The sequence below is a fragment of the Pongo abelii genome, chromosome 13, assembly GCF_028885655.2.
Source record: "Pongo abelii isolate AG06213 chromosome 13, NHGRI_mPonAbe1-v2.0_pri, whole genome shotgun sequence".
Classification (NCBI taxonomy): domain Eukaryota; kingdom Metazoa; phylum Chordata; class Mammalia; order Primates; family Hominidae; genus Pongo; species Pongo abelii.
This window is the reverse complement of record NC_071998.2, coordinates 95,041,218-95,065,910: the sequence shown is the minus strand read 5'-3', so window position 1 is coordinate 95,065,910 and position 24,693 is coordinate 95,041,218. Positions and strand designations below refer to the sequence as shown.

Genomic DNA, 24,693 nt, shown 5'->3' with positions numbered 1-24,693 from the left:
AGAGATATAAGAAGCTTTGCAACTGACTGGTAGAAAGACTCTTTCTTCTCTCCACTCTGTAATCTATAGAGAATCTGCATTTTAAGACTGATTCCCCTTGTGGTTGTCAGAAAATTGCCAGAAGCAGTTGATAATGACCTCTTAGAACCTCTCTCAGCCTTCCCTTTTAACAGGTAAAGGAAATAGTCCCCAAAGAAATTAACTATTTGGTTCAGAGACACATTAATTCATTAATTTAAAAATATTTATTTAATGCTAATATGTGTAATATATTGTTCCGAGTGCTGGGGATGGAATGGTGAAATTAAATAGACAAAACTTCTTACCCTTGTAGGGATTACACTTTAGTAAATGCAACCAGTGCTGTTGATAAATCAAATTTGTGGTGTGTAAAAATGGTTTAGGATGGCTTTTAATAATCTGGTATAAAATAAGTTCTTTATAAAATGCACAAAGATTTTAAGAAAATATTTTAACAGATATCAATACTATTGGGCCTGTTTGAACAAGTTTTAAGTTGCAAAACTTTATATCAGCTCACCTAAAATTATAGCTATTACTTTAGCCATAGTTAAATTAATGCCTCAATATTTCACACCAATTGATACAATAAATGTATGCGCCATTATAGCCCAGTGGCAACTTTTCTTTAGAGTAATAATGACACAAGCTATTCAAGTAACCATTCTACCCAGGATGATTAATTCGACAATAAAAATAAGCTTAGTTGCCAGTGCATCATCCCTATCTACCTAAGTCCTCCCCCAAACCAAACCAAACCAAAACAGAAACAACAAACATGTTTTCAGTTAACAAATATGATAAAGGTGTAATGAGCCTCTTTGTTGATTGTTTCATTTGATTTCATAGCAACATCTAGTCATCTCCACACATGTATAATTATCTGTTGGCACCTCATTTTTCTCTCTGATGAAGAAAGTACTACAAAGAAATATTACTAAACTAAGTCTGAGTTAATTTTTTATGTTGCTGAAAAGATGGTGTGATAAAATACAGTAAGAATTGACTTTGGAGTTAGATGGTACTATTTTCAAATTGTGGCTCCAGTATTTTCTATTTGCGTGATTTTTGGGAAAGGTACTGAAGCTTTCAGAACTTCAATTTCTTGATTTAGAAAGTAGAAATTGGTGGGAAATATGATTAGATGCAATTAACATATAGGAAAATAAAATAGCTGAAAGCTTGGGACATTGGAGGCATTCAATAAATTTTTTTACGGGTTTTTAAAATAATCTTTATTTTTAAAAAGTTAATATGTGCAACATAGAAACTGAAAAACACAAGAAGCAAAGAACAAAGTCATTCACAATCGCACGCAGTTTATAGTTTGACATGTTCTTCTAGGTCCTGTGGGTGTGTAGGCACAACATCCAATTTTATGGGACTGAGATCGTACAGTATGTATCCTGCTTTTTCACACATCATGAATATTTACCAATTCAAAATCCCAAAGCTATATGAGTATTTTGATAACTAAGAATACACTATACCAACTCAATCTGTTAAAAACAAAATGTAATCCTGCCTTTCTTGGGACAAAAATTTCATAGAAGACGAAAATGGCAACACGCCTCTAGATAAAAGCATTGGCAGAGTTCCGATTTAAATACTGCATTCCCTTAATGCTCAACTTAAAATGAAACATACAGCAACAGAATACACTAAGTATAATGTTTCTAAGATAATTCATTAGCAGATCTATAGCACTGAAATATTAGCAAGGTATATTTCCATTAAATTACTTAATGTATTCCTATAGTACAGCCAAAAGAGATGCACATACATCAATGGCTATCGTCAAAATGTAAATATGGACACATCTGCATACATCTCTCCTATATACTTCCTTCTGCCCCTCTGCTGCCAACCTAATGAACAAGTCCTGACATACACTGCTCAGAGGTGGTTAAATAATTCCATGTCCAAGACGCATCTCTTCTATCAATTATAACAAAGGTATTTACAAATTGGCTAATTCACTAGCTCTAGTTTTTATCATATATTGTCACTCCAGACATCCATAAAGTTTAGATATTGCAAAATAATGAACTTTGTCCACAATAAACACAGAGAATTTACTAAAAATGCTCATATAGACCTGTGGTTACCATCTAAAACCATCTTCTAGATATGGAGATACTAGCAAAGAGCCCTTCCCTTCACCCTTCCTCTTCTCCCTCTTCCACCATCCCCAGTGGCTAAGTATAGGACATCTAGCTCCAGGAGGTGGACTAATAAAGGTCACCCCCAGAAGACGGACCTTCCTAAAAACTAACAAAAGGACATTTATAAAGGGATTGTTTTACTACATCTAGTTTTAACATACTTGGAGCATTAGGACTTGTTTATCCTTTAATACACAATATTAATTAAAATACACAGATAGAACAATGGTCAGACCATCTGAACTAATCTAACTCATGGGCTCAGATCCCTTCTCCCTGCATACTTCCTCCTCCCTAACCCATTGCCACCCAATGAATAGTCAGCATATGCTCCTAAGCATCAAGTTTAAAAATTCCATTCCCAAATGCAACCACTCTTAGGAAGTAATGAAAACAAATGCTGAGAGGGGTGTTACTTTAGCCCTTTACTTTTAGTCTATGTTGTGCACTTTTAATCACCTAAAAAGACTAGATGTTTCAAATAGGACTAAAGTTTTCCTTTATATACACAATAGCACTGAATAAATGGTGCATATACATAACACAGACTCTAATTTGAGTGTCTTCTAAATAGGAACATTCTGGCCCAGAACCCTTCCCTTTCCGACCTCTAGCAACCCCATAGACAGCTTTAAGTCATCTGTAATGCTTAAGGGGGATTTTAACAATTTCACTTCTGTGTTTTTAAGACGTCTTCCCTATGAATTTTAACACAAAGTGTACTCAATGTATTAGTTTACTAACTCTACTTTTGTCATACACTGGCAACCCTTTAACATCGACTAGATGTAAATTAGGACTCCTTTGTCCGCTTATATACACTATATACACAGCACAGTAAATTAAAATGCAGACATAAGGGACAATGGTCAATGGGCATCATCATAAACACACTGGTAGAAAGCCCTTCGCACTTTGTGCTCCTCCTTTCCTATGAACCAGCACAAATATAATAATGTGTACTGCTCAGAGAACTGATCAATTTCCAAAAGACAATATTTCATGTCAAAAGGATAGCTACAAAATGTGTTATTTACTACCTCTACTTTTAACATACTTTGTACACTTCTAAACATCTAGAAAGACTATGTTTCTACCTCTACTATATTTACTGCCTCTGCTTTTAACATACTTTGGGCACCTCTAAACATCTAGAAAGACTTATGTTTCAAATAAGGACTTAAGTTTGTCCGCTATGTACACAGTAGTGTTGAATAAACTACACACATGTAACAGTGGTTACATCTGAAAGTGTCTTCTAAATAGGAGCATTCTGGTCTAGAATCCTTCATTCCTTCCAACTCCTCTCCACCACCAACCTGGTGGATATAGGCACATGTGTCAGAGCTGATGTTATCATTTCACTTCCAAAAGTCCTTTTCAGAAGACAGGCTTTCTGTGAATTTTAACAAAGTGTACAAAATGTGTTAGTTTACTAACTCTACTTCTGTCACACATTGGCAACCTCTTTAATATCTAGAGACTAGATATTATAAAATTGGGACTCATTTGTCCAGTATATACACAATATATACAGTATAGCAAAGTTAAATGAAATGCATGTAACATATAGGCAATGGATTAAGGTGATATTTTCTAATAAACAATGGCAAAACACCTTTTGCTATTTCTTCACTCTCATCTCCCAGGTAGTTCAACAATTCCACTTCCAAACAGCATTTCCTATCAGTTTTTAAAAACTGTTTACAAAAAGTGTTATTCTACTACTGCTTTTAAATACATCAAGCACTTCCAAATATCTAGAAAAACTAGATATTTCATATAACTTGTCCACCACGTACACAGCACTGTTAAATAAAATTGCACAAATAGAACAATGGTTATCAACTGAGGTATCTTCTAAATGTGAACATTTTGGCCTTCAATCATTCCCTCCTCACTTCCTTCTCTCTCTGACTTTAATACAGTGGACAAGTACAGGCGCGTGTAATGCTTAGGGATGGTTGAACAAATTCGTATGCAAAAGTCATTCACAGAAGACAAGTTTTCCTACGAATTTCAACACAAAAGCATACAAAATATGCTAATTTTACTAAATACTTTGTCATACACTGGCAACCTCTTTAACATCTAGAGACTAGACTAGATGCTGCAAAATTAGGACTCACCTGTCCATTATATACACTATATACAGAGCAAAACAAAATGCACAAAAGATACAGAAAAATGGTATCTGAAAACGTCCAACTATGAACACACTAGCGTATTACCTTTCACAATTTCTTCCCTTCTACCTCCTCTGAACCATTGAACAAGTATAGACAGCACTATACTTCTCACAAAGGTGGCTTCACAATTCAATTTCCAAAAGACAGTATTTCCTATGAATTTTAGCAAAAAGATATTTACAAAATGGTATTTTACTATCTCTACATTTAACATTCATCAGGCACTTCTAAACATCTAAATAGATTAGATGTTTCAAATAAGGAGTTAATTTGTCCACTATGTACAAAGCAGTCTTGAATAAACTGCAAACATGTAACAACAGTTATAATTTGAAAGAATCTTCCAAATATGAACTTTCTGGCCTAGAACCCTTCCTATCTCTATCAACCCAGTGGGCAAGAATGCTCAAATTTTCAGAGGACAGTCTTTCCTAGGACTTGTAAAACAAAATGTACAAAATATATTAGTTTACTAACTCTACTTTTGTCAGACACTGGCAACCTCCTTAGCATCTAGAAAGACTAGATGTTGTAAATTAGGGCTCATTTGTCCTTTATGTACACTACATACACAGATAAGTAAAACAAAATGCACAGAAGGAGATGATTCATCTTGCCTCGCTGTAGGCAGGGTGGCATAGAGCTCTCTGCACTTCCCCCTCTTCCCTCCTCCACTGAACCAGCGCACAAACACAATGAGTATTACTCAACAGGTGATTTGGCCATTCCCCACCAAAGCAACATTTTCTATGAATTGTAACAAAAAGATATTTACAAAATGTGATTTTATTACCTTTAATTTTAACATATATCAGGCACTTCAGAACATATAAAAAAACCAGACATTTCAAAAAAGCTTAGCATTGTCAACTATATATACAGTAGTGAGGAATAAAATGCATACAAAACTATGGATAGAATATGAAAATGTCTTCTAAATATGACCAGTCCGTCATAGAACCTTCTTCTCTTCCCTCTCATGTCTTTCAGCTCCATGTCATCTAACCCACTGAACAAACATGGATGTATCGCTTCCAGAGGCCGTCTAACAACTCCATTTCCAAAAGTCATCTCCAGAAGACATTTATTTTGTACAACTTCCTTTAAACAAATGAGAATCTACAAGATGTGTGATTTTCTAACTCTATCATACGTCGGGAACCTCTTTCCATCTAGAAGGGCTAGATGTGACAAATGTTTTCTATTAACAGGCTGGGGGGGGAGTTGAGAGCAGGTTTTTCACATTATATACACAGGCCTTCAAAAAATGGCCAGTAAATCTTCCCAAAGGGTGGTGGGCATTTCCAACGGGCCAAACGTGGCCTGTCACTCTACCATTTCTCCCAACAGCAAGATCTGGTAGAAGGAAGACCAGCTGCCCCATGGCCCCTAACCTTCCACCCGTTTTTTGGGACCTCGCTCACCTCCCAGGCCCCTTAAGGCCTTTGTCGGTACGTTAAGGCCTTTGTCTAGGTAGGTCTCGCCCAATGGGGACAGAGCAGTCGCCCGGGGTTCCGGATCTAGGCGGCTCCATGGCCTAAAGAGACAACCGAGCTTGCGTGCGTCCCTAGGCCGCCTTCCGGTTCCTCCACCCCCTAAGAGCTTCCACCGCCTGGCGTTTGGGTGGCCGCGATGCTTCCGGGCCCGCCACTCCCGCCGCCACCCAAAGACGCTGCGTCCCGGCGGCTTGGCGGGCCCGGCAGGCTTGGGCTGGGAGACCCGGCGTTGGGTGGGGTCCCAGCAGGGACAAGCCGCTGCCGCCATCAGTCACCGAGGTGGGGTGGGGAAGAGAGGTTCGCTGCGGCTTCAAGGCCTGGGTCCGGCCAGTAGGCAGCCACAGCGGTGGCCTCAGGTGTCTGCAGGGCAGAGGGCGCGGCCTGTCCTGGGGACCCCCAGCTCACCCGCCGGCCCGCGGCCGAAGGGCCTGGAGGGCCCTGGGGGAGCGGGCCACACTCTGTGTCTCTCCAATAAATCTTAATATAGCTAAAATTCTAATTAATGTAATGAATATAAACAACCCACTATTAAGATATTGATTTAGCCAACAATCAATTTTGATAAATCACTACCGTATTGTTGCTTTTTAAAGGCCGTCATCTGAAAATATGAATTCAAAATAGGAGAGTATCTTTGTTCACTCATTTGTAAAAAGACAGTGTCGTAGCAAAGTGGAAAAACCAGCAGAATAGAAATTAAGAAACTTCTAGTCTCAGCAAGGCCACTTTCTATTTGTGTGACATTGGGCAAGTCAGGTAGTACTTTAACAGGACCCCATATATGTTTCCTGTTTTCCTGCCTAGGTTTGCCTCATGTCACTTTCCCCTCTTTATCCATTGTTGGAATGGGTTAGCCTCTCTCCCACCTAAAACCTTTCTAACGTGATGCCTAGCCTTCTTTCTTTTACTTTTTACCCGGGTAACTCCCAATCATCCTTGTGATTTCAGCTTCAAAATCCCTTCCTCAGAGAAGGCTTTCCTCACCTTACAATCTAAATTATACCATACTGTTATAATTTATGATTGCACCCTTTTCCTCATAGCATTTGTTATAGTTAGTAGTATAACATATTTAAATCCCGTTTCCTTTACGGGATTTAAGACCCATGAGCACAGAATCCATGTTGATTTTATCATAGCTATATCTTTCATGCCTTTCTTGTCTAACACCCAGAAAATTCTCAATAAGATTTTAAAAATAAACTCTCCGGATCTTGATTTCCTCCCCTGTAAATAGTAAATAATAATCACAGTATTGTTGCAATCAATGTGAGTTAATATATATTTTAGAAATAGTAATCCAGTATATTTTTTGAATAAACCAGGTTTCATTACTAATAAACTAGTGTATCTCAATATAAAAGTTGAAGGAAGACATTTTATAAATATACTTTTATATAATTATGAAAACACTTTTAAAATACACTGGACAATGCACAATTCAAAAGCTTTGGATTCAAAGTGGGCCTGCCAAACGATGGATATTTCCTGTGGGACTGTTACCGGTCTTTCAATTGCAGTCCTGATTGAGAATGCTGCAGTTGGAAGAAGTGATTTGCAATGACAAAGGAATACTGGTTGAACTCTGATGAGTAGACTTATCATGTGTGGCAGGAAGTAAGGTTATCTGTGTCCAGGAAACAGATGGAAACCCATAGACTGCTTATGAAAGAAATGAATTCAGGGGATTAGAAAGTCATACCATTTACTTTTGAGGGGAAATTATTGGTGGAGTTTGCAGTAATTTGGCTTGTCATCCCCAACATCTGTTTCCTTTGCCGTTAACACTACTTAGCTCCTGATGACAAATTGAACAAGATCAGAGTGAGTGCATGATAACTAATAAGCATCTTCATGGGTAAAATCAGTTAACATCAAAAACAGGCCAGTGGCATTAGTGTATGCAGTTTCCTGGTAGTAGTCTCTTCATTTTTACTATGCTTAGATAATTCTTTCACTCCTCAAGGATTCCTAATTGTCTCTATGCCTTCTAGAAAAGACTTTAATTATAGTATCTTGCTTATAGAAGTGGCCCTAAAAGAAACACATGTGTAATACAATTATAAGAATATCTGATATATGTTTTCTGATGTAGGATTATCAATCACAGTCATATCTGTAATGAAACTGGAAAAAAAACTACACGGAAAAGAATTCAAAATGATTTGGCACTGCCTTCTGCTTGGCCCATCTGCTGTTATTTCTTTTCTCCTACTGGTGAAATGTTAGACAATATTTCAACTTAGCATCTCATAGGCAGTTAAACAACAGACAAAATAAACTATATTAAAGTTCCATTTTTTTAGCTCCGTATACTGTTTTGTTTTTTTTCCCGTCAGTTAAGAGCAAGGTTAAATAGATCATTATGCTTTATTTGATTCAGCATGTTTCATTCCTTAGAAAAAATATTTTACATATCTAGCTTTCCTTTATACTCTATAGTGGATAAATTGGAGTTCTGTTCCATGGACAAAGAAACTGATGTACAGTAGTCCCCCCTTATCACAGGGGACTTTTTCCAAGACCCATAGTGGATGCCTACAATAACAGATAGTACCAAACCTTATATAGGCATACCTCATTTTATAACACTTCACAGATTTTGCAATTTATTTTTAACAATGAAAGATTTGTGGCAACCCTGCATCAATCAAGTCTATCAGGGTTATTTTTCCAACAGCATGTGCTTACTTCATGTCTCTGTGTCACATTTTGGTAATTCTCACAGCATTTCAAACTTTTTCATTATTATTATATCTGTTATGGTGATATTTGCTGATTTGTTGATGTTACTATTGTAATTATTTGGGGTACCACAAACTACACACATATAACATGGCGAACTTAATCCATAAATGTTGTGTGTGTTCTGACTACTCCACCAACCACCTATTGTCCTGTCTCCCTCCCTCTCCTTAGGCATCTCTGTTTTATGAGATATGACAATATTGAAATTAGGACAATTAATAACCCTACAATGACCTCTAAGTGTTCAAATGGAAGGAAGAGCTGTATCTCTCTCACTTTAAATCAAAAGCTAGAAATGATTAAGCTTAGTGAGGATGGCGTGTTGAAAGCTGAGACTGGCCAAAAGCTAAGCCTCTTGAACCAAACAGTTAGCCAAGTTGTGAATGCAATGGAAAACTTCTTGAAGGAACTTAAAAGTGCTACTCCAGTTTTAATGGTCTGGATAGAAGTTCAAACCAGCCACAACATTCCCTTAAATCAAAGCCTAATCTAGAGAAAGGCCCTAACTCTCTTCAATTCTATGAAGACTGAAAGAAGTGAGAAAGCTGCATAGAAAAGTCTGAAGCTAACAAAGGTTGGTTTATGAGGTTTGAAGAAAGAAGCTGTCTCATAACATAAAAGTGCAAGGTGAAGCAACAAGTGCTAATGCAGAAGCTGCAGCAAGCTATCCAGAAGCTCTAGCTAATATAATTGATAAAGGTGGCTGTGCTAAACAATAGATTTTCAATGTATATGAAACAGCCTTATATTGGAAGACGATGCCATCTAGACTAGAAAGAAGCCAATGCCTGCCTTCAAAGGACAAAGGGCAGCCTGATTTTCTTGTTAGGGCTAATGAAGATGGTGATTTTAAGTTGAAGCTAATGTTCACTGACCATTCTGAAAATCAAAGGGCTCAAGAATTATGCTAAATCTACTCTGCCTGTGCTCTATAAATGGAACAACAAAGAATGAATGACAGCACATCTGTTTACAGCATGGATATTTTAAGCTGACTGTTGAGACCTACTGCTCAAAAAAGTTCCAAATATTACTGTTCATTGGCAATGCATCCGGTCACCCAAGAGCTCTGATGGAGATGTACATGGAGATTAATGTTGTTTTTATGCCTGCTAATGACATCCATTCTGTGGCTTGTGGATCAAGGATTAATTCTCACTTTCAAATCTTATATAAGAAATACATTTGGTAAGGCAATACCTGCCACAGGTTATGATTCTTCTGATGGATCTGGGCAAAGCTGAAAACCTTCTGGAAAGAATTATAGCATTCTAGATGTCATTAAGAACATCTGTGACTCATGGAAAGAGGTCAAAATATCAACACTAACAGGAGTTTGGAAGAAGTTAATTCCAACCCTCATGGATCGCTTTGAACAGTTCAAGACTTCAGTGGAGGAAGTAACTATAGATATGGTAGAAATAAATAAAAAGAACTAGAGCTAGAAGTGGAGTCTGAAGATGTGACTGAATTGCTTCAATCTTATAATACATCTTGAATGGATGGGGAATTGTTCCTTATGGATGAGCAAAGAAAGTGGTTCCTTGAGATGGGATCTACTCTGGGTGAAGATGCTGTGAATATTGTTGAAATGACAACAAAGAATTTAGAATATTTTATAAATTTAGTTGATAAAGCAGCAGCAGACATTGAGAGGACTGACTCCAATTTTGAAAGAAGTTCTACTGTTGGGTAAAATATTATCAAACAGCATCATATATGACAGAGAACTCTTTTGTGAAAGGAAAAGTCAATCCATGTGGCAAACTTCATTGTGGTCTTATTTTAAGAAATTGCTACAGCCCCAAAACAAAACAAAACAAAAAAGAAATACAATTTGTAACGACTTCTGGATTCTGGCAAAAAAAAGAAAAAGAAATTGCCACAGCAACCCCAATCTTCTGCAATTTCTGTCCTGATCAGTCAGAAATCATTAATGTTGGGGCAAGACTCTCCACCAACAGAAGATTAGGATTCACTGAAGGCTCAGATGATCATTAGCATTTTCTAGCAATGTAGTATTTTAATATTAAGGTATGTGCATTGTATTTAGACATAATGCTATTGCACACTTTAAAAATTTTATTTTTATTTCAATAATTTTGGGGGTACAGGTGATGTTTGGTTACATGGATAAGTTCTTTAGTGGTGATTTCTGAGATTTTGGTGCACCTATCACCCAAGCAGTGTACACTGTACCCAATGTGTAGTTTTTTATCCCTCACCTGCCCCACACCCTTTCCCGTGAGTCGCCAAAGTCTGTTGTATCATTCTTATGCCTCTGCATCTTCATAGCTTAGCTTCCACTTATAAGTGAGAACATATGATGTTTGGTTTTCCATTCCTGAATTACCTCTTAGAATAATGGTCTCCAATTCTGTCCAGGTTGCTGCAAATGTCATTATTTCATTTCTTTTTTGTGGCTGTTATTCCGTGGTGTATGTATATATATACCACATTTCCTTTATCCACTTGTTTGATGGGCATTTGGGCTGGTTTCATATTTTTGCAATTGTGAATTGTGCTGCTATGAGCAACCATGTGTAAGTGTCTTTTTCATATAATGACTTATTTTCCTCTGGGCAGATACCCAGTAGTGGGATTGCTGGATCAAATGCTAGATCTCCTTTTAGTTCTTTAAGGAATCTCCATACTGTTCTCCATAGTGTTTGTACTAGTTTACATTACCATCTGTGGTGTAAAAGTGTTCCCATTTCACCACATCCATGCCAACATGTATTATTTTTTGATTATGACCATTCTTGCAGGAGTAAGGTGGTAGCACATTGTGGTTTTGATTTGCATTTCACTTGATTGACAATAAACATTTATAGTTTATAGTCATATATATATATAATGTTTACAAGTGTAAACATTACTTTTATATACACTAGGACAAAGTGTATACTTTTATATACACTAGGACACCAAAAAATTTGTGTGACTTGCCTTACTGTAATATTTACTTTATTGGGGTAGTCTGGAACAAAATGCAGAATATCTCCAAGGTATGTCTGTATGGATTATGTTTTTTCTTCTACATATATACCTATGATAAAGCTTAATTATAAATTATACATCATAAGAGAGTAACAACTAATAATAAAATAGAACTCCATTATAATACTGTAATAAAGGCTATATGAATGTGTACTCTCTTTTTCTCTCAAAATATTGTACTGCATGCACCTATTTTTGGATCTTGGCTGACCACAGGAAACTGAAGCAAAGGAGCAAAACTACAGATCTGAGGAGGGACAACTGTATAGTGTTAAAAAGCTTGCAGTTCATTATAGGTTTAGGATGATAGACTTAGCAGTGAAACTAGGACATGTGCCAGCCACTGAATTAAGCTTTTAAAATAATTAACTCCTATCTGAAACACACCTTCAATAAAATGAATTTACAGTTTCCTACTGCGCATAGACCTGAACACTGGATTTTGGTAAAAATTCCCACCTCCATTCCATCATGCATATCATTCATTCATTTATTCAATCTTTTATTTAACCTGAATGATTTCAGGCCTCACCAGCTTTGAATAAATATGAGGTTATATGAACTTTATCACTCAGCTTCCCATGACTCTTATTTCTAATTTGCATGATTGCAGAACCTCAGCTTGCTTAACGCTTCTGGAGTATCCACAAATATTTCTGGGAATCCCCAAGAGAAGGCTTATGAGTTTGCATAAATTCCTTTATGTTTCTCTGCTCCAATATTTTGCTAAAGTGCTAGCAACACTTTGCTAACGTGTATTTGATGCCCAAAATATGCTTCGGGGAGAAACTCTGCACCTGCTATGACTACCATGCTATGACTTTCTGTAAGAAGGAGACTGCTGGGTGTCTTTATCTCCCCTGTACTTGTTGAGAAGAGAGATTCTCCATGGGTCACCACTCTCAACCCTCTGAGACTATGGTAGCATAGGATGGTTACTTTGTAATTACCTCTGTAAAATTCTGCCATGAGGACCTCTGAATTAGTACTTCTTTCCCCAAGTCTTACAAGATTCTTATCATGATCCCTTTAGCTTCCCCCTGTTGTTGCTCTTTCTGTCTATGTTACTTCTACTTTTTAGACTGGGTCAGGATAGGCAAATCTTATCTTCCATTTCTCTGTCTTTCCAGATATCAGTGCAAAAAAAAAAAAAAAAAAAAAAAGAAAGAAAGAAACAAGTGGTAAATGGAAGTGTTCTTTCTTTTTTCCATCCAAAGTAAAATTAAAAATGTTTATTAATAAATTGATTCCCCAGGCTGTCACTGATCTACTATTCTGTAAAGAACCAATCTGAGTCTCAGTTTTGCTCAGAACAAAAAACGTTATTGAATAGCTACCATGAGCTAGGCTTATATTCAATGCTGGGTCAGAAATTAAAAAGAAAGTCTCAGCCCCTGCCTTCAATAAACTCTTGGTTTGAGAAAAGGCATTCAATGATAAAAATAACTAGTAATTAAAAATATAGATATTATAATAAAAAGAATGAGGAATTGTTGTAAACATACATGGGGATGACTAATTTGGCCGGGTACAGCATTTTGAGAAAATATTTTGGAGGAAGTGGCAGTTAAAATTTGATTGGTATTTTGGAGGGGTATGAAAAGGCTGACTTGAATCTCGGGAGGCAGAGAAAGAGATTAAGGGCATCCAGCAATACAATGAGTATTGCTTTACAATGAGTAAAGTCAAGGCATTCTCAAATGCTCACAGACCTCTGAAAATAGAAGTCCTATGTGGCTGGGATGTTACGTACATGAAAGAGGATTTTAAGAGTAGTTTGGGGGTAGGATTGTTAAGGGATTTTGATTGTCAAACTGAGCTATGTGGACTTTATCCTGTTAGATGATGAGCAGCCATTAGAGGCTTTAAACAAGAATCTGACACATAATTGTGTCAAAGCAAATGAGGAGGCCAGGCTGTTGGCCCGAGGTTATCTCTGTACTGGGAGCTCTTAAGCAAGCAAGCTGAAACTTAACTTGAAGGCATTTCTTGTAATTGACTTAAAAACCAAAGCAAACCAAACAAAAACAACTGAACTTCTGACAGTCATAAACAGCCAACTAGCTGACTGATTCTGTAACTAGGGACCTTCCATTGAATCATACCAAAATAAAGGAAATGCCTAGCTGGAGCCAATCAGGTAATTTCTTTGTTTTGTGATCAGCCTATAAAGCTTGCTGCTCATGTTACTACTGGAGCAGAGCCCATAACATCCTTTCATATTGGTGCTTTCTGATTACGGATTGTTCAAGTAAACTTTGTTAAATTTCTTTTGTCTAAAGTTCTTCTTTTAACAATTGTGTGTTAAGACATAACTCTGGGATCATTTTGCAAAATGCACTGGAACAGGGAGAAAATGTTGGCATGAGGATGAGTTTGGATGCCTTTGAAATAATCCAGGCAATAGGTAAGAAGGGCCTGAATTAAGGATGTAAATGGGATAGAGGAGAAAATTTGGAGATGTTTTAAGAGTTTGAGTGTGGAAAGGATTGAGAGAGGAATCACTGTGGTTTTTAACATTTCCAACACAGGATATTAGTGAAAGAGCCTGTGATAGGTCAATACAGAGGGATAGGTTTTACTCAGTTTTTAAAACTTCAAATAAACAATGTACCTGTTTTGTAGGTAGAATAATGTCCCCTCAAATATGTCCATGTCATACTCCCTAGAACCTGTGAATCTATGTTTCTTTACATGGTAGAAAAGTTTTTGTAATTGTCATTAAATTAAGGAATTTGAGATGGAGAGATTACTCTGAATTACCCAGCTGGGTTCATTGTAATCACAAAGGTCCTTGTAATAGAGAGGCAAGAGAGTCAAAGGCAGAGAGAGAAGATGTGATGACAGAAGCAGGGTTAGAGTGATGTGCCTTGAAGATGGAGGCAAGGAATGCAGGCAGCCCCTAGAAACTAGAAAAGGTTAAGGAAATAGGTTTTTTTCCCCAGAGCCAGGGATACAGCTTGGCAGCTATGTTGATTTTAGCCCATAAGACCCATTTTGAACTTCTGAATTTCCAGAGTTGTAAGGTAGTAAATTTGGGTTATTTTAAGGCACTGAGTTTCTGGTAACACAACCTGTTATCCCCAGATGATCTCTGTGCATGTTAACTGGGAGAATATTAGTATTTTTTCCTGAGTGGAACAAAGATAAAACTCTCCATATGGTAACTATTTTTATTTATATTTCAGATAACTTTAAGAAGAGATGGGAGTGTTCCAGGTGGAGTAAATAGCTTCTGCAGAAGCCCACAATCTGAATGCGCAACAGGGAACATCTGCTTGGAACTCCCTTTGCTTGCTCTTCGCCAATGCCTTTGACTTTCATCACGCCTGTTCACCAGCTCTATCAGCTTGGTAGAAGTGAAAGCCCTACTCCTGGCAATGGGTCATTTGAGCTTAGAGAGTAAATGTTTCTGGATCATTTGACCCTCTGGGCTGTGCCTCTGGTTTCTGTGCCTTTCTCTGTAACCCTTGCCGTGATGATTCATCCTGGACTGTCTTCTCTTGCAATGCTCTATCAATACTGATTCTGTCACTTACAAAGCTGTGTTAACTTTGTCAGTACATACATCTCTTTATCAGAGGGTCTGTTACTCATCCATAGAATGGGAATAACAAACCCAACCTCCCTGGGTCAGGATTTTTGGCCATTTGGCTTCTTGATGCACAGCAGTGACAAGTTTAAGGTCCCCCAACCTGGGGTTACCCATATTAAGGGCCAACTTCACCTACCCTTCCTGCCAGGGGGACTCAGTCTACTTGGCTTTTTAAAAATTCCTCTTTTCCTTGCCCACAGGGCTTCATGTTTGTCTTGAGGATGAGACTCCTGTTTCTTCTGGATGTATGGGTGGGAGGAGAGTGAGGGGGTGAAGTGAGAGTTTCTGCTAGAAGACTCTGGATATAATTGATGTCTGGAAGACTTTGTAGGGGCATGTCATATCATAAATGACAACTAACATGGGTTGAAACGAGGTCATTAGAATTCAAAGCCTACATATTAATATTTTCTGGTGTTTCAATTCACTTGTGGGTGGGTACAACTTTTTTTTGATATACTCTTTTTACTTTCCTTTTTACTACTTCTTCCTATTCCAGCCCCAACCACTGACTTGAAGATGTAAGTAGATGACTAATGTGGTTTACACAGAGTAGAAGAATCTCTTCGCCCCATTTCAAATTAATGACATGCCAACAACATATATCCTAAAGACTCTGAGTATTTTGATGTTGACATAGAGGAAAACCAGCCCAACTAACATCTGTTGAGTGCTTGGAATGTGCCAGGCACTGTACTATGTATTTTGTGTCTATTCTAATTTAAAACTCATATCAAATTTAAGGTGTTAGTGTTAATGTTTTAGTTTTACAGATGATTAACGTATCTTCTGATGCTTAATGAGACTTGTGTGTTGCCAATGTGCACACAGCTAGCAATGGACAGTATTGATATTAGAATTTAAGGTCTATTTAATTCCAGAGTCAATGCTTATTTCTCTGCCCCCTAATCTCTACTATAGGAACTAATACATTCTGGGAATTCTTTTATAAGATGTCATTGGGAGGATAGTGCAGAAATTATAGAATTTCAACTGAAAAGATCTGAATGTATGCAGAATTTTGTTATGAACTAGATGTGTGACTTTGGACAAGTTATTTTCTCATCTTTTTGAGTCTCATTATTACTAGTGGCATCACACATGTACTGGTAAGGTGTTTGAAGTTTGGGTTCCAGCTCTGTAATGAGTTAGCTGTGTGGTTTGGGGAAAATCACTTTACCTGTGTAGGCCTTAGTTTTGTTTCTTTGTTTATTTTATCTGTAAAATGAGAGGACTATGGAAGGCTTGTTCCTTTTAGGTTTGAAATTTTGTTATACTAAGGGTTTCAATTTCAATAATAATAGTTACGCCCAGGCAGCTAGTGGGAGCAATTCTAACAGTTCATTAATACAGAAACGATCTTCTCTGAACAATGAAATACTATCCTGGCCAGCCTGGGATCCAGCCAGATGTATTTACAGAACATCCTTTAGCTTGAAATAGAAATTTATTGCTCAACCATCTGTTACAATTAAGAAAAGATTTGAAAATGTTTTCTATGTGTTTGACTAATCATGTTTTAGGGCCCTGTGGGTACTTTACAAATTATATGCCTTCCCTTTTTCTTGGCATCATTAAAAATCTGGGATCTGTTTCCAAAATTTATCAGCTCTCACTCTCTATTATTTTCTCTTTCTCTAGAGAAACTTGTTCAGAGCCCCAAATGGAATAGAGCAAGCAAATATGTCTCAAGACAAAGTTAGCCTGTAAAGCAAATGAATTGTCTTTGGTGAGTGAGTGGTTTGGAAACAAGTGAATGAATATTGCAACATAAATATCTAATTTGTATTCATTGGATTATGACCTACCTGGTATTAGCGATGAGAGGACATTAAGACCCAATTACTAAGCAGGGTCTCTTGTTTCCTTCTTAAGAAAATAGGGATATAATTAAAATAGCCCACCTGTGTGGCCAGTACTCAGTAAGAGAATATTGCAAAGGAAAGCTCTGGAACCCTCCCACCTCATTCTACCTTTGCACATCTTCTCAGCTCTCTCTTGTACTTTGCCTCTGTGTTTCATCTCATACTTGACTCAAGAAGGTAAAAAGTAGGCTTTTGGAAAATGATATTTTCCCAAAAACTTTTGTTTCCTTTTAACTCTAAGAATCTTTCAGTTGTGTTCAACTAGTTCATGTGAAGAAGAATAACTGTTAAGTAGTCTAGATTCTGTAGTATTCTTTTTCAAAGTGCTCAGCAGAATCCAGCTATTTCTTTCAAAGTAGTTTTATTTGTTTTGAAAGTACCTTTTTCTAAAAAAAATTATTTTTCTTTCAACAGATTTAGCAGTACAAGTGGTTTTGGCTATATGGATGAATTCTATAGTGGCGAAGTCTGAGCTTTTAGTGTAACTGTCACCCAGATAGTGTACATTATATAGAATATATAATTTTTCATCCTTAACCCCTGCCATCCTATCGACTTCTGAGTCTCCAATGTCCATTATACCATTTTATATGCCCCTGCATACCCGTAGCTTAGCTTCCACTTATAACTGAGAACATGCAGTATTTGGTTTTCTATTCCTGAATTACTTCACTTAGGATAATGGCCTCTAGTTCCATTCAAGTTGCTGCAAAATACATTATTTTGTTCTTTTTTATGGCTGAATTGTGTTCCATGGTATACTACTTCCATAGTATTCTCTGTGTGTGTATACACACACCATTTTTTTTATCCATTCATCATCTGATGGGCATTTAGGTTGATTTTACATCTTTGCAATTGTGAATTGTGCTGTGATAGACATACAAGTGTAGGTGTCTTTTTGATGTAAGTGCAGGTGTCTTTTTCTTTGGGTAGATATCCAGTAGTGGGATTGCTAGAGTGAATGGTAGATCTACTTTTAGATCTTTGAGAAATCTCCATACTGTTTGCCATAGAGGTCTTACTTATTCACATTCCTACTAACAGTGTCTAGGCATTCCCTTCTTACCATATCCAAGCCATTTATTGTTTTTGACTTTTTAATAATGACTATTCTATCTGGGGTAAGGTGGTATCTCACTGTAATTTTAATTTGCATTTCCCTGATGATTAGTGATGTTGAGCATTGTTTAATGTAATTTTTTTTTTTTGCCATTTGTACATCTTCTTTTGAAAAGTGTCACTTGTCCACTTTCTAATAGGTTTTTTTTTTTCCTTGCTACTTTGTTTGAATTCCTTTTTGGATTCTGGATATTGTCCTTTGTCAAATGTACAGTTTGTGAATATTTTCTCCCATTCTATATGTTGTCTGTTTACTCTGTTGATTATTTCTTTGCTGTGTAGAAGTTTTTAGTTTAATTAAGCCCCATTTATTGATTTTTGGTTTTCCTGCATTTGCTTTGGAGTCTTAGTTATAAATTCTTTGCTTACACCAATGTCCAGAAGAGTTTTTCCTAGATTTTCTTCGATAATTTTTATGGAGTTTGGTCTTACATTTGAGTCTTTATTCTAGGGATCCAGTTTCATTCTTCTGCCTGTGGCTATCCAATTTTCCCAGCATCATTTACTGAATAGGGTATCCTTTTCCCAGTTAATGTTTTTGTGTGCCTTTATTGAAGATCAGTTTGTTGTAGGTATGTGGTTTTATTTCTGGGTTCTCTATTCTGTTTCATTGGTCTATGTGTCTGCTTGTATATCGGCACTATGCTTCTTTGGTTACTATAGCTCTATAGTATAATTTGAAGTCTTCTAAAGTAACACCTTCATATTTGTTCTTTTTGGTTATAATTGCTTTGGCTATTCATACTCTTTTTGGTTCCATATACATTTTAGGATTATTTTTTCTTAAATCTGTGAAAATGACATTGGTATTTTTTGACAGAAACTCCACTGAATCTGTAGATTGCTTTGGGCAGTATGGTCATTTTAAAGACGTTGATTCTTCCAATTCATGAACAGGGGATGTTTTTCCATTTGTCTGTGTCATCTGTGATTTATTTCATTAGTGTTTTCTAGTCCTTCTTGTAGAGATCATTCCCCTCCTTAATTAAATACTGATACAGTTTGAATATATGTCCCCACCAAATCTCATGTTGAATTGATATCCCCAGTGCTGCACGTGGGGCATGGTGGCAGGTATTTGGGTCATGGGGTGGATCCCTCTTGGCTTGGTGCTGATCTGGAGATAATGCATGAGTTTTTGAGAGATCTGGTTGTTTAAGTGTGTGGCATATCCCCTCCCACTCTCTCTCTTGGTCCTGCTCCCACCATGTGATACATTTGCTTCCTTTTCACCTTCTGCCATGATTATAAGTTTCCTGAGGCTCTCATCAGAAGGTGAGCAGATGTTGGTGTCATGCTTGTACAGCCTGAAGAACTGTGAGCTAATCAAACCTCCTTTCTTTATAAATTACCCAGTCTCAAATATTTCTTTATATCAACACAAGATGGACTACTACAAATATATTCCTATGTATTTTTTTCTTTTGCTAAATGAGATTGGCTTCTTGATTTGATATACAGCTTGGTTGTTATTAGTGAATTGGTGCCACTGATTTGAGTATGTTGATTTTATAACCTGAGACTTTACTGAATTCAAATCTTTGTCAAAGCGGAGTCTTTCAGAGGAGTCTTTAGGGTTTTCTAGGTATAAGATCATATCAGTGGCAACCAGAGATAGTTTGACTCCCTCTTTTCTAATTTGGATGCCCTTTTTTTTTCCTCTTGCTTGATTGCTCTGGCTAGGACTTCTAGTACTACGTAGAATAGAAGTGGTGAATGTGGGTAACCTTGTCTTATTCCAGTTCGGAAGGGGCATGCTTTTAACTTTTACCCATTTAGTGTGATGTTGGCTGTGGGTTTGTCATATATGGCTTTTATTATTGTGAGGTATGTTCTTTCTATGCCTAGTTTGTTGAGGGTTTTTTTCGTGAAAGGATGCAGAATTTTACAAAATCCTTTTTTTTTTTTTGCATTTATTGAAATGATCAGATAATTTTTGTTTTTTATTCTGTTTATGTGGTGAATCATTTACTGACTTTGTATGTTGAACTGTTCTTGCATCCCTAGGATAAAACCCACTTGATCATGGTGAATTATCTCTATGATATTCTGTTGTATTTGGTTTGCTAGTATGTTGAAGATTTTTGCAGGTATATTCGTAAGGGATATTGGTCTATTGTTTTCTTTTTTGTCGTTGTGTTCTGTCCTGGCTTTCATATCAGTGTAATACTCACATCATAGAATGAGATAGGGAGGATTCCCTCCTTCTCAATCATTTGGAATAGTTTCAATATTATTGGTATCAGTTCCTCTATCAATATCTGGTAGAATTTTGATGTAAATCCATCTGGGACTGGGATTTTTTTGTTTATGTTGGGAGATTTTTTATTACTGATTCTATCTCATGCCTCTTATTGGTCTGTTCAGGATTTCTATTTCATCCTGATTGAAGGTAGGGGGGTTGCATGTTTCCAGGGATTTATCCATTTCCTCTAGATTTTCTTGTTTATGGGCATTTAGGTGTTCATAGTGGTTTCAGATAGAAAGTACTTTTTTGAAAGTATTATTGTGAAAGTTTTTGGCTGACAATTTTTTTTGTTTGGAAAGTGCTCTTTTAGCTCAGACATCATATTAAGAATTCTCTTTTGGTCAACCGCCAGATTTCTGCATCGAGGGAAAAAGTGTACATTCTTTGTCCAGGTTTTTACTGTCTTTTCAACATTTTTAAGGGGTCTTATGTTTGTTTAAGAAAGCTAATCACTTTTGTAGCATCAACTAGAATGTAATTCATTTTGTCTTCACCTTCCTGCAAAGAAAGCAGTGTATTGAGAAAAATGTGAGGATTTTTTTTTTTTTTAACAATTAGAGAGCTAGACCTTCTGATAGAGCCAACCATTGATGGGATACCATTAGGACAGATGCCAGTGCAATTTCTTCAACATACACCTTTATTTTTTTCAAAGTATGAAGACAAAACGTTAAATATGTCTTGAGTTATGTTGCTTTCAGCAACTTATTGCAGTAGCAAAATTATTCTTGAATTTCTCCATCCTTTACAAATCTTAGAAATATGATAGCATGACATTTATTGGTAAAATGTTTACTAATCAATCTACATAGACAAGCCCTTCCTTTTCAGTTCATTACATAAAGCCTCTTCAATATTATGTGATATGTCATCACTACATTAACTTATTCAATTTTTTAAGACTGAAATATTTTCAGTTTCTCTTATTGCATCTTGTTTTAGTCACTAAAAGCTGGTATTTTAGTTTCTCACCAACTTTGTAACTTTTTCCTTCTAAGCAATGTATTTTGTTATTCAGAAACTTGATTTTTGAGATTTTTGATTGTATGTGACTTTTCTTGACAAAGTCTTAACTCAGTTTTGAAATTCCAATAGCTGTTTAAAATAATCACTACTCTTCCTTGTCACATGGATGTAATTTGCAGTTAAGTGTCTTTTCAAGATTTCTCATGGCATGGCAACATTCTAACTTGTCTGCCACAGACAACATGGAATGGGTGCGGCAACTTGGATTACCCGACCATGTGAAACCCAAGGATAAGTAGCTTTCCTTGTAAACACAAAACTTTTTGCTCTCTTGATATGCTAGTGCAGATAAATAATCCAGAAGATTCTAATTCTTCATCATTAACATTATGAGAATTGTTCGTAATTGTTCATAAACCTAAGTCTAAAATCTTTTTCTCAGCACATTTTGTCTTCAAAAATTGCCACATCAGACCATCAGAGTTACTTGCAAAATATAAACATGAATAAAGTATAAAACAAAAGGTTATAATAAATAACTAATTGAGAATATTGCAAAAATATAACTTGATAATCATAAGGCAATTTACTTCTAAATCCATATAATCCATGCAAGGCAACAATCCATGTTTTGCAATATTTATAACAACAGCAAAGCAACAATCGGACAGCTGAGTTACAGTTAATAGAGATGCCCTTTTTTATAATGAAAAATTCTGTCTTACTACCTATTATATCAGAGGAGTTCTTCTCCCCCAGTAAATCAGTAGGAGGCATGCAAAGCCAAGAATGCAGGAAGGAATTAAAAGACTCAAGGAAATGGACATGCTGAAACAGATATATTATTTGAAGCCAGAAAATTCATTAGGAATTAATGGGAACTTTCAGGAAAAACACCATTCAACGATGCCTTCAAGAATGCACTAGAGAGATGGGCATGATCATCCCTAAGTAGCACAGTGGTAGCTCTCCTCTGCATGTGGAAGTGCTAATTGTAGGAGAGGTGATCACAACCTTTGCTTATTAATAATAATGAGGATGACATATGTGACACAGCAAAGATATTTCAATTAATATAATGATTCACAAGTTCAGTGGGGCAGTAAGGAGGCTTGGAGATGATTAATAGAATATAATAGCCCTAATGGTAATATACATTAGGAGACAACAATAGTGTTGCTTAATATACACGATCAAAAGAAGGTAAGTGTGCATATGCAAGAGACTGTGGATGGGCACCTTAATTTTAAGTCTTGCTCTTTTGCCAGGATTCTCCACTTGAGTCAGTTTCAGATCCAGAACCTTTTGACTAAAGACATAGTCAAATCCCTGGGAGGAAGGACCATGTAACACCATGGAAGGTATAGTTTGTAATGGTTTCCTCGGTCTTTCCTTAACTATGCCTGTAGCCATTTATTCACTTGACTGAGTTTCAGGGACAGAGTAATGTCCAGACACTTTGAAGGTTATTGGATGCAGGGCCTGAGTTGACATTGATACTTGGAGTCTCAAAATATTACCATGGCCCCTGTTAGAGTAGAAGCCTATAGGGATAAGTTTATAAATGGAGTACTGGTCAAAGTTGGGCTTATAGAAGGACTACTGGTTCTGTGAGTCCACCCAGTGATCACTTCCCAGGTTCTTTGAGTCATAATTAGAATTGACACACTTGGCAGTTAAAGTAACCCTCATCATAGATTCTTGGCCTGTAAAAACAGAGTGCTCCCATCCCTCACCAAAAATATAGTGAATGAAGAATAATATGGGATTCCAGGGGTGGAATTAGCTCTACTCTTAAAGACCTTAAGGATGTAGGAGTGGTGGGCCCTATTATATTACTGTATTAGTCAGGGTTCTCTAGAGGGACAGAACTAATAAGATATATATGATATATATCTTATATATATATATCTTATATATATATCTCATATATATCATATATATCTTATATATATCATATATATCATATATATATCATATATATGATATATATCTTATATATATCATATATATGATATATAATCTTATATATATCATATATAAGATATATATATCTTATATATATCATATATAAGATATATATATCTTATATATATCATATATAAGATATATATATCTTATATATCATATATATCTTATATATATCATATATATCATATATATCTTATATATATCATATATGTCATATATATCTTATATATATCATATATATCATATATATCTTATATATATCTTATATATATCATATATATCTTATATATATGATATATATCATATATATCTTATATATATGATATATATGATATATATCTTATATATCTTATATATATGATATATATGATATATATCATATATATCTTATATATGATATATATCATATATATCTTATATATATGATATATATATGATATATATCATATATATGATATATATATCATATATATCTTATATATGATATATATATCATATATATCTTATATATATGATATATATATCATATATATCTTATATATATGATATATATATCATATATATCTTATATATATGATATATATATCATATATATCTTATATATATGATATATATATCATATATATCTTATATATATGATATATATCATATATATCTTATATATATCATATATATCATATATATCTTATATATATCATATATATCTTATATATATCATATATATCATATATATATCATATATATCTTATATATATCATATATATCATATATATATCATATATATCTTATATATATCATATATATATCATATATATCTTATATATGATATATATCATATATATCATATATATATCATATATATCTTATATATATCATATATATATCATATATATCATATATATCTTATATATATCATATATATATCACATATATCTTATATATATGATATATATATGTATGTGGGAGTTTATTAATAAGTATTAACTCACATGATCACAAAGTCCCATAATAGTCCATCTGCAAACTGAGGAGCAAGGAAGCCAGTCAAGTCCTAAAGCTGAAGAACTTGGAGTCCAATGTTCATGGGCAGGAAACATTCAGGACGGGAGAAAGATATAGGCTGGGAGGCTAAGCCAGTCTAGCCTTTTCAGGTTTTTCTGCCTGCTTTATACCCTGGCCCCACAGCTGGCAACTGATTATGATAGGTGGGGCCCACCCAGATTAAGGGTGGGTCTGTCTTTCCCAGCCTACTAACTCAAATGTTAATCTCCTTTGGCAACACCCTCACAGACATACCTAGGATCAGT

The 24,693-nt window shown here is 35.8% G+C and overlaps 1 protein-coding gene across 2 annotated transcripts; it reads right to left on the bottom strand.

Moving 5' to 3' along the window:
* Positions 1-1,247: 1,247 nt before the first annotated feature.
* On the bottom strand, positions 1,248-6,181 carry LOC103891512 (uncharacterized). 2 transcript variants are annotated; one of them, XM_054520389.2, is made up of 2 exons: positions 5,800-6,181; positions 1,248-3,582 (listed from the first exon to the last, which is right to left on the bottom strand). In XM_054520389.2, the coding sequence occupies exons 1-2, from the start codon at positions 6,137-6,139 to the stop codon at positions 3,548-3,550; spliced, it is 375 nt and encodes a 124-aa protein (XP_054376364.2). In that variant the 5' UTR covers positions 6,140-6,181; the 3' UTR covers positions 1,248-3,547. The 2 variants fall into 2 exon arrangements, with proteins under 2 accessions (XP_054376364.2, XP_054376365.2); XM_054520390.2 differs by lacking the exon at positions 1,248-3,582 and adding an exon at positions 5,147-5,476 and having other exon boundaries at positions 5,800-6,175.
* Between the last annotated feature and the right edge of the window lie 18,512 nt (positions 6,182-24,693).